We start from the raw sequence: 11708 nt of genomic DNA, 5'->3' as shown, positions 1-11708 counted from the left end.
CTAGCTGCCCCTAGAGAGAAATAACTATAGTTAAAAATAAAAGACAATGTAAAGCCTTTTTTTTTTAATCCCACCATACAGTGAACTCTTTGCCACTAGAGGTATTCTAGTCAAGTACAGATTACCCCAAGTTATCTGTGGGGTTTGCTTCATACCCTTTCTTCATCATCCAGGCAGTTAGGTAGCACAGAGGATAGAGGGGTGAAGCTACAGTCAGGAAGATGAGTTCAAATCCAGCCTTAGACAAACTAGCTCTGTGATCCTGGGTAAGTCACTTTACTTCGATTTCCTCAACTGTAAAATACAAATAATGCTAGCTTTCCCTTTGTGGGTTTGTTGTAAGATCAAAAGAGATAATGTTTATAAAGCACTGGAGTAAGACAGCCAAAAAAACCCCAATGAAACTTGAATCTCCATTAATGGATGCCTAGTCTTCAGAGTAAGGGAGGTGATGGTCCTGATATACCACATCTAGAGTATTGTGTACCACTGAGATCATAAGGGGGAGGGGGGACCTCAGTGGACTGAGAGTCCAGCCCAGAGATAGGAGATCCTGGGTTCAAATCCAGCCTCAGACACTTCTTAGCTATGTGACCTTGGGCAAGTCACCTAACCCCCCATCATCTAGCCCTTACCACTCTTCTGCTTTGAATCCAATACCCAGTATTGATTCGAAGTAGAAGATAAGAGCTTTAAAAAAAATCATAGTGGGGAGGGAGACAACATGAATCTTATGTGGGAAAAAATTTGTTATTACAATAAAGCAAAGCCATAAGCAAAATTTAAAGAATCATAGGCACGACCAAAAAGGAGAAGAAGAAGTGTAGAAAGCCTCTTTAGTCAGAACTGCAGGAATATTCAGTATAACCCAGCTGGGATTTTGCTGGTCACATAATGGAGGATGGGTGGTTGGCACTAACAAACTGGGTTGCGTTTTAGAAATCTGCCCTACCCAGTGCCTCACTGCTCCCAACCTGCCACTGCCTCAGTTTTGCTCATGAGTCTTCTAGCTTTCAAGCATTAATTAATAGTATTCCTAAGGCCAAAAATACACTGAGGGGGCCGAATGAGCAGGCAGAGCCCCGCTCTGACCTCTCCTTTGAAAAGGAATGAGATTTCAGTTGTAGCCGGGGCAGCAAGTAGGTAAGAGGTCAAGACCAAGCAATCTTACCCTGGCATTCAGCCTCTGGGAATTCAGACATGATTAGAATTTCACAGCCTGTCAGTCCCTCAAGCTGAAGAACCGGAGAGACTGCGCTCCTTGGGCTTACACGGCAATAGCTCAGACCACACAGCCCGTCATTCCTCCCAATACTGGCCACTGCCAGGGATTTCACTCGCCATCTCACGGATGCAGGCTATGTCGTCTGGCATCAGATGTGTCTGCCACTTCGCCGTAAGCACGGAGACAGATGCTCGGGCTTTATGCCTTGGTGGGCATGGGGCTGGCGCTATGGGGGCTCTAACCAGAGGGATGCTTTAAGGAGAAGATGTGCCCCCGGATCCCTGGCAAGTACTAAAATGAAATTGGTGCCCACAGAAATAATCATATTTTCTTGGTGATTGGACTTGGCCTCAAAGCCAGGTCATAAAACCATAGCTCTGTAGCTAGAAGGAAGCTCAGAAATCATCTCCTCCATCACTTCCATTTTACATTTTCCAAAACTGTGACCAAAAGAGATGACTAGCTCAAAGTCACGTAAATTATAAGAAGCAGAGCTGGTCTCCTAACAACAAATCTGACTCTCTTTGTCCTGTTGTATGATGTTAGGATAGTTCTTTTTTTTTTAAACCCATCCCTTCCAACTTAGAATCAATACAGTGCAATTGGTTCCAAGGCAGAAGAGCAGTAAGGGCTAGGCAATGGGGGTTAAGTGACTTGCCCAGAGTCACACCGCTAGGAAACGTCTGAGGTCAGACTTGAACCTAGGACTTCCAGACTCTAGTCCTGGCTCTTAATCCATTGAACCACCCAGTTGCCCTCCAAAGATAGTTCTGAAAAGCTGTTAAGATCTTTACATATAGAACTAGATGACTTCATTTTTATGTGCTGGTGGGAGTCAAAGCCTGGCTCAATGGAGCTAAGAAGCAGCTAGGTGATGCAATGGATAAAACACTGGACTTTGTGTCAGGAAGACCCACATTCAAGTCTAGCCTCAGACATTTACTGGCTGTGTGATCTTGGGTAAGTCACTTAACGTGTTTGTCTCAGTCTCTACCTCATGGAATTATGAGTTCAAATGAGATATTTGAAAAGCTTGAAAAGCATAGTAGGTGCTATGCAAGTTTTAATTAATTTTTTAAACCTTTACCTCTGCCTCAGAATTAATACTGAGGCAAAAGAGGGGTAAGGGCTAGGCAATGGGGGTTTAGTGACTTACCCCGGGACACAAAATAGGAAGAGTTAGGTCAGACTTAAATATAGGATTTCCCATCTCTAGACCTGGAACTCTATTCCCTGAGCCACTTTGCTCTGTGTGGTGGTGGGGTGGGAAGGGGTCATTGCCCCACTAGAGGGATTTGTGAAGGCTTCATGGGGAAAGAATGAGAGGGAGAACATTATGTATATAAGGAACAACATGGGCAATGTCATAGAGGAAAGGAGAGATAGCCAAGCACATTCTGGAGGGTGAGGGCTCAGGGATTGGTCATAGAGTCATGGGATTTAGAACTAGAAGTAACCTTAAAGTTAATTTAGTTCTATAAGATGAATTCAGAAAAAGCTGGAAAGACCCACATGAACTGATGCAGAGCGAAATAAGCAGAACCAGGAGAACACTGTCTAAGGCAATAGCAATATTGTACGATGATCCACTATAAAGGACTTGGCTACTCTCAGCAATACAATGATCTGGAACAATTCTGAGGGGCTTATGGTAAAGAATGCTGTCCACCTCCAGAGAAGTTGGAGTCAGATGCAGATCAAAGCACATGATTTTCTACTTTAGTTTATTTGGGTTTTTTATTTGGGGTTTTGGATCTATGAGATTTCCCTTACAAAAATGAACAATATAGAAACATTTTGTCTGATAATACATTGTCATACATACACACAATACAGATCAAATTGCTTATCATCTCCAGGAGCTTGGAGGGAAGGGAAGGAGAGAGGGAGACAATTTGGATCTTACAATTTCAGAAAACACATGTGGAAAATTGTTATTACATCTAATTGGGAAAATTAAAATCTTTTAAAATAAAATAAAAGTTAATTTAAGTCTTTTGCCTCATTTTTACCAAAGAGGAAACTTCGGTCTTGAGAGGTTACAATTTGTCCAGTATCATTTGAATACATAGCAGAGTTGAGATTCACAACTGGATTACAAGGAGCATAATTTAAAGCTAGAAGGGACCTTAGAGGACACTGAGTTAAACTACCTCATTTTGCAAAGGAGGAAACTGAGGCACAAAGTTTAAATGGTTTGCCCATGGTGTCATGGCTAGCAAGTATCTGAGGCAGAATTTGAACTCATGTCTTCCTGACTCCAAGTTCAGCACTCTATTCACTATGCCACCTAGATTACTAATACTACAAAGGTCATCCAGCCCAACTCTTATTTTATAGATGAAGACATTGAGCCTGGAAATTCAAGCCACTTGATATTGAATGATTTGCCCAAGTTCATGCAGATAGAAATGGCAAAGCCAGAATTTGGTGCTTTATCCGCTACCCTACAATGTCCTTCCAGTACCATCTGGATTAATTGTAAAATGTGGAGGGGAATAATATATAGCTGGAAATGTAAGGTAGAGCTGCATGTCTATCTTCAAATACCAAGCAATTGAATCTGACCTTTATTCAATAGGCAATAGGGAGGTACTGAAGATTCTTGAGCAGAGACATACCCTGATCGGGTCTATGAATAAGAATAATTGTGCTTTTCTGGCACTGCCTTCAGGAGCTTAGGGTCCCCTCTATATTATGGGTGCATGACTTTAGTGAAGAATAATTGATCAAGTACCATGCTAAAAATTCTTGCCATACAGTGAAAATGAGAGTGGATAAGCTAAAGGAATAATGAGAACTGGAGCAAGAAAAAATTGCTTCATAGAAAGCTGTTCTGAATACCTCTTTTCCCAGGACAATTCCCTTTTACTATCCTTCCCACCTACTGGGCTCTTTCCAATATCTTCAGTCAAAGATGACTAATCCCTTTCATCTTCCTCTCCTCTTTTAGCCTTTTTTTTTGTTTGTTTCTGACTGTAGCAGGGTTTGTTTATAATGTCATAAGAGGAGAGAAAGACATGAAGATAAAAGCCAGGAAAGAGAGTAGCAAGGAGCGACTGAAAGAAAATGCCTTGATGCCAAGATAAGAGGAGCATGGCCCAGGGAAAAATGTTTATTACAGCATCCCTGGTTTGTGGGAAGGACAATTATCTTTGCAAATAAGCCTAAGGTTATGGGAAAGGTAAGGAGTGGAACTGAGAATGATGGTGCTAATGATGCTTTACAATCCATTAGTCAGGAGATATCTTGAAGTTCATTGGGTCCAACCCTCTCACTTTATATATAGGGAAGTTGGGTCCCAGAGAGGGCAAAGAACTTGCCTGAGGTTACACAGATAGTAAGTAGCAGAGCTTGGCTTCAGTGGCTTCTGAGTTTTGTCAGCTCTTAATCAAAGATCCTCTATAATCCAGCTTAAATGGCTTTCTGACTCTTCATTACACCATTTGGTCTATTTGTCCAGCCCTAACTACAATCCTAACCTCTAATCCCACTTCTCTAAGTGCTTATTGGATGTATCAAATGGACACCTTAAACTCAACACATCTAGAACAGAGCTCATGTTTCCCCCCAAAATCTCTCCTCTTTCTAACTTCCCTCCTACTCTCTAGGGTACCATAATCCTTCCAGTCACTCAGATTTTCAACCTACATACCATCTTTGACTCCACATTCTCTCTCACCTCCCATATCCAAGTTGCTGAGTCCAACAATTTTTGTAAACAGCTCCTTCTTTCTTCTGGTGGTTATCATGTCCCCTTTGTTTGATTGCAAAGACCTTCTGGTTGGCCTCTCTGCCTCAAGTCTCTCTCCATTGCAGTCCATCTTCTATTCAGTTGTCAATCTGGACTGTTTTATTTTTATTTTTGTTTTTTTCTTAAACCCTTACTGGGTTCCAAAGCAGAATAATGTTAAAGGCTAGGCAATGGGGTCTAAATGACTTGCCCAGGGTTACACAGCTAGGAAGTCTCTGGGGTCAGATTTGAACCCAGAACATCCCCATCTCTAGGACTGGCTCTTCATACACTGAATTATCTAGCTACCTCTCAAACCAATCTTAAAACCCAGTTCTGACCAAGTTGTCTCCCTATTTAATAAATTGTAGTGGCTCCCTGTTACTTCCAACACTAAATATAAAATCCTCTGGTTGGCTTTGAAACTCTTTATTACTTGGCTCCTTCCTTCCTTTCCAACTTCCTTATATCTTACTTCCTGCTGGGTGAATTAAATTTCTATGTGACCACCAGATCCCAACAGTCTGACATAATAGGGGTCACATATCTTAATTTGCCAGCATAGCAGGTGAGATTCCTGACTGGTAGTAGTCAAAGGATGTGATATATAGGACCCAAAATGAAACCCTGGCCAATTAGAAAATCTTATGGGAGGGTTTAGATTGAGGTTAAAAAACCAGTGTGTGAAGTGGACTGGGGCTCTCTCTGCAATTTTTGGGGCTTGTGAAAGGGGCTCTCTTGAAGCTATCTCAGTGCTTATCCATGTAAGCCATCTCTAGCAAGCAGCATACCAGGCAGCTAGCCCAGCATCTGGGCTGGGAATCCTGGAACTGTTGGGCTCTGGTCCCTTCCTGAACTCAAGCCTGCTCCTTGGCTGGCCTTAATTTGTCCATGGTTAGTTGGGCCTATGAGGAATCTAGGACCTGATGAAGCAGAAGTAACTTGGCTGGAAACATTGAATTAGGCTGGAAACCTTATTTCTCTCCTTCTTTCTCTTTCCTAATAAATACTTATAATTCAGTATAAAATCTCTAAGCTTAATTTTTATTCATAACACTACCCATGTACTCGGTGATTCAGTGATATTGACCTCCTCACTGTTCTTCACATGAAACCCTTCATCTCCTGACTACAGGCACTTTTTTTAAACCCTTACCTTCCATCTTAGAATCAATACTGTGTCTTAGTTCCAAGGCAAAAGAGCAGTAAGGGCTGGGCAATGGGAGTTAAGTGACTTGCCCAGCATCATACAGTTAGGCAGTATCTGAGACCAGATTTGAACCCAGGACCTCCTCTCTCTAGGCTTGGCTTTCAGCGCAATGAGTAACCTAACTGCCCCCTCCAGGCATTTTTACTGGCTGTCCCCCATACCTGGTACACTCTCCATTCTTATTTCTACTTCTTTGTTCTGCTCTCTTGGTTTCTCTTAGCTTCATCTAAAGCAGTGGTTCCCAAACTTTTTTGGCCTACCGCTCCCTTTCCAGAAAAAATATTACTTAGCCCCCTGGAAATTAATTTTTAAAATTTTTAATAGCAATTAATAGGAAAGATAAATGCACCTGTGGCCATCACTGCTCTCCTGGATCGCTGCAGCACTCACCAGGGGGCCGTAGAGCCCACTTTGGGAATCACTGATCTAAAGTCTCACTTTCAAAAAAATAAAAAATAAAATCTCACTTTCTGTGTAGCTTTCCCCCATCCTTCTTAATTTTATTTCCCTCTGAGATTGTCTCCATTTTATCTTGTTTATGATATGTTCATTCACAGTTGCTTGCGTGTTGTCTCCACCATAAGACTGCTATAAATATTTAGGACCTTTCCTTCTGCCACTTACGTCCAGGAAGTAATGGATTCATAAGTACATAGATCTAGAGATGGAAAAGATGGTGGTTGGACCACTTTTGGAGACAGCGAGGTGGCACAGTGGATAGAGTACCAGATTTGAAGTTAGGAAGACTAAACTTCCTGGGCAAGTCACTTCCACCATGGAATATATTTGATTCCAGACTTTCTATATTCACAGCCTCCTGCTCCCATTCCTACCTAAAGTGTCCTTATCTCTAAGATAAATTCTGTCAGTTTCTTCAATTTATTCCTTTATGACCTGGTTTTGAATACCCCTCATGATCTTGGTTGTAAACCTAGTCTAGATGCCTTCCAGCCTTCTAATGTCTTTCCTAAAAGGGAGAATATAGAAGAAGAACCCAAATTGGAGATGTGGTATGATCAGGACAGTGTGATCTGGTATGGCACTTAATTCTATTTGCCCATTGAGCCCAAGACTGATGACCAAAAGCAAAACCATGACATCCTTAAGCAGACCTCTTTAATAGGGAAAATGAAACGCCGCCACCATCCCAGTACTATTTTCTAAGACCATGCCAAGAACTCTGAAATCCATTCTTGGAGGTGTTACACTGCCCCCTCTTCTTCTCCCATGAACTCTTCTTTTTGGGGTGTTAGCAGTACTTTTGGATTTTATCGGCAATTTCCAGGCAGTGCAAAATGCGTTTTTTCTCCTTGGCTATATCCTCTGTGGACATCTGGCCCAAAAGCTTCTTGACAAATATATGTTGGTCTCTCAGAAAAAGATTCTTGTTTCCCTGAGCTGGAGGAGGGAGACTTTCCAGGCGTCCAGATTCAAAAAGGAAATTCACATGCCGCTCCCGTTTCAGATCCGGACCTCTTTCTTCGATCCAAGTCAGTGGCCTCCTCAAAGAGAAAGAAATCAAGGAATTAGACTGCCATAAGAAGCATCACACTACTGGAGCCCAGCAGACTCATGATCATTATGGCTTATTTCCTTTTTCCTTGACCTCATAGCTCTATAACTTCAGGTTGCTTAGCTCTTATTGCTACCTGTCTACCTTCACAAGGACAGAGTTACCCTTCCTGATGGACACTCCTGTCAGCTGCTACATTATTAGGAAGTTTAATGCTCAGGGAGAATTGATTTGTTCATTTATTTGTTATTTATTGAGTGTTATCTCTGCACAGCCCTAGAACAAGATCATTGTCATGATGAAGACTGAATAACTCTTATGTTTATGTGTTCCTGGAATGACCAAACCTCTTATTTTTCACTGAATAAGAAACCTTTTTTCAAACTTTTCTTCCATGCTCATTACTTCAGCTACAAGACTCTAAAAGGATAGAAACGACATAGGAGAACAAATACTTTAGATTTCTATTCTGGGGAATGTCTTTCCTTTGGATACCATTTGCCAAACTAATCCAACAAGTATTTATTAATTAGCTACTATGTTCACGGTGAGGCAGCTAGATGGCATAGTGGATAGTGCCAGGCCTGGAGTTAGGAAAATCTGAATTCAAATTTGGCTTCAAACACTAGCTATGTGACTCTGGGCAAGTCATTTACCCTTGTTTGCCTCAGTTTCCTCATCTGTAAATTAGCTGGAGAAGGAAATGGCAAAACCACTCCAGTATCTTTGCCGAGAAAACCCTAAATGGGGTCACAGAGTCAGACAAGAGTGAAAAATTAGTTAACATGTGCAAGATAGCCAAGGTGTAATAGATAGAGACTTGGCTTTGAGGCCATAGAGACTTGGATTCAAGTCCTGCCTTTGACATAGAGTGGCATATGACTCTGGGCAAATCACTTAACCTTTCAGTAACTGAAATTTTCAATCAATATTGGGGAACTTTTTTGAGATTGTGTGCCCAAATTTCAACTTCAAGCCCTCTGGGAGCCCCCAGCATTGCCCCAGAGAATGGAGGGAGGAAGTGCTCACATTTGGCTGCTGGGTGGAGAGACAGGACATGTGAAAATTGTTCTCAGGTTCAGTGGAGAAGGGAAACAGAGCAGCCCTCTCCATGCCAGTGGGGCATATATGCCACGCCTTCACCAACACAGTTTTAAACGATAAGTTTCAGAGAAGGTGTTAATCTACATTAGAAAGGAATTTCTTTATCTGAGAGATCCCTTTGACAATGAAATCACACTTCTAGTCCCTATTCTCTATTCCTTTGTACATGACATTGTATTACAATCTGGGGACACATGGTAAAAAAATGAAAAACAGTCCTCTACCCTCAAGGGGCTTATATTCTACTACTGGATATAGCACGTGAACAGACAAGTATAAATTTACATTTATGTTACTGTTCATCAGGTCTTTAGAAAAGGTGTGAGAAATATTTTTCAGCCACTCTGAAAAAAAACAAGGAGTCCAACTCCCAACCAATCACAGGTTTATTGAGAGAGACTGGTGTCCCTCAGCAAAGCTAGGTCATTAGCCTTCCTCACACCTAAAGAAAATTGAAAAAGAATTTTCCCTTGCTTATATACCCTAAAATTATACCACGTCAGGATATATTTTCCTGATAATAGATAGAGAGAGAGTTTTTCTAAAGGGGTGAGAGAGACAATTTTGTGTCAATGGGTGGGGGATACAATTTCTGTCATTACACCATGATATGTTTTCACAAATGCATGAGATATACATTTTCTTATAATGGTTGGATACTAGTTTCTTGAGGATGTGAGTCTTAATTCATTAGGATGGCCCTGAAGCTGATATGTTAGGTCAAGACCTCCTTCTGATATGCCTTATATGATTGGTAGACCTTCTGCTTAGAGGATGCTCACGTTCCCATTACTGAGTCACAGGGTACTCAGACCCTCTGCCTGAATGGGGCCATACCCTAACTGCAAAATGCTGGATTGTAGGAAAGTTATAGAAACAAAGTTACAAAAACAATAGCTAAATGTGTTACATTCCATTTGCTTAATAACCCTATAAAATATAGTTGCTATTATTACATTAATCATTAGTCATATCATTCTAGTTATTATTATTTTATTAATCATGTCATAATTCTATAGCAACTATTATTCTACTAATCACTAGTCATATTATTCCATAGTTACTGTTATTCTATTAGTCATGTTAGTCTATATTTACATTTTTCTATTAACCACCAGCCATAATTCTATAGTTGCTATTATTCTATTAATCACTAGTCATAGTATTCTATAGTTACTATTATTCTATTAATCACTAGTCATATTATTCTATAATTACTATTATTTTATTACTCATTATTCTATAGTTACTATTCTTCTATTAGTCATATTATTCTATAGTTATTGTTATTTGATTAACCACCAGTCATATTATTCTATAGTTACTATTGTTCTATTAATCACTAGTCAATCATTATCTAAGACTAATCACTTCCTTTGGATAAATATTGATTGTTTCTTATATCTGGAGTCTTATTTAAAGAGCTCAGGGATTCTTGGTCTCTTCACAAGAATGAGGTAGTTTTTAATCTATCAAAATTCCCTAAACTGCTAGGAAGAAAAAAAATCATAGATTATATGAATAAGGAAAAAAAATTATTTTTTACACAAAAAAAGTGAAATGTTGCATTTACATTCATTATAAATGCAAACCAGAAAACATTATTATATCTAATAAACACAACAAATAATTTAATGGGTTCTTTAGTTCTGACAAATAACAATAATAATTGTAGCTAGCAATTCCATAGCACCTTGATGTTTGCAAAGCACTTTCCATGTATTATCTCATTTGATATTGGAGGTGTACATGAGAGAAAAGAGATCAGGGAAAAGAGAAAGAAGTCAGTGAAGAAATGACTCAGAAAAGGCAATTTACCTATTGGGGTTTGGGTGATGACACAAGGTTAATCAGGAGAGGCCAAATTGGAAGGAGGTCTGCCTAAGGCAAGGCATGTAAGGTACCATGATTCTAGGACAAAAGCCATCTGCCCTTTCTCACGTTCCATGGTGATTGTGGGTACGTTCAGTGATTGTAGCCAAAAGGATGTCAAAGTCCAGCAAGTAAATCTGGTTCCTGAATGAATCAAAGACCAAGACACTAGAAGTACCCACAGAGGTAGAATGAAAGAAAAAGAGCCTGGGGAAGACATTTACACACAGAGCTGTACATAAGCACAGACTCAGACACAGAAAAATAAACACAAGGAAAAAGGGGAGGAAAAAACAATGAAACAATATTGTGTAGTGACATCGCCATCTCATGCTTTTAGGGGCATCTAGGTGTCTCAAAGGATTGAGAGTCAGGCCTAGAGATGGGAGGTCCTGGCTTCAAACGTGGCCTCAGACACTTCCCAGCTATGTCACCCCAGGCAAGTTATTTAAATCCCATTGACTAACCCTTATTGCTCTTTTGCCTTGGAACCCAGACACAATATTGATACTAAGATGGAAGATAAGGGTTTTTTTCTTTTTAAATTATGCTGTGTTTTCACAAACATAGGCACAGTTAGGGGGCATCCCTGTAGAATAGATAGAAATGACCCAAGGAATAAATCTGGCCCATGAGCCAACAGCTCTTTATCTTTTTGGGGTTTCCCCCAGATCTTTTGTGTGAACCCTTCTCAGTACCAAACGTGCCTGGCTTCACCTGCAGTAAATACCTGCCATTTTGCCCTTCCTTAAGTTCCTTAAGAAAAATCCTCATGTGCAGCCATTCTTAGTCACAGTTTTTTCCAAGGCATAAAAGATTCACTTCACTAATAGGGCCTTCTGAGCTCGCACAGAGAAATTGAACCCTGCTCTCAACCATCAATTCCTTCTTCTCCAACAAGACAGTCTGCAGGAAGCCACTCACCAAAGGAGTGAAGTAACCTCTGTGTGTATATATGTGTGTGTGTGTGTGTGTGTGTGTGTGTGTGAGAGAGAGAGAGAGAGAGAGAGAGAGAGAGAGAGAGAGAAAGAGAGAGAGAGAGAGAGAGAGA

At 40.5% G+C, this 11708-nt stretch overlaps 1 protein-coding gene across 1 annotated transcript in view; it reads right to left on the bottom strand.

Annotated features, from left to right (window-relative positions):
- Positions 1 to 7262: 7262 nt before the first annotated feature.
- The window catches only part of BLVRA (biliverdin reductase A), a 46670-nt gene continuing 42224 nt past the window's right edge, over positions 7263 to 11708 (bottom strand). Inside the window, exons 7-8 of the mRNA XM_044676335.1 lie at positions 9071 to 9129; positions 7263 to 7699 (exon numbers count right to left, since the gene is read on the bottom strand). Of these exons, the coding sequence (XP_044532270.1) occupies positions 7418 to 7699; positions 9071 to 9129 (341 nt within the window). The 3' untranslated portion in view covers positions 7263 to 7417. The remainder of the gene's footprint in view (positions 7700 to 9070; positions 9130 to 11708) is intronic.

This window comes from Gracilinanus agilis, chromosome 1, assembly GCF_016433145.1.
Source record: "Gracilinanus agilis isolate LMUSP501 chromosome 1, AgileGrace, whole genome shotgun sequence".
Lineage (NCBI taxonomy): Eukaryota > Metazoa > Chordata > Mammalia > Didelphimorphia > Didelphidae > Gracilinanus > Gracilinanus agilis.
Note: the sequence above shows the minus strand (reverse complement) of the source record. Positions and strands in the feature narration are given on the sequence as shown.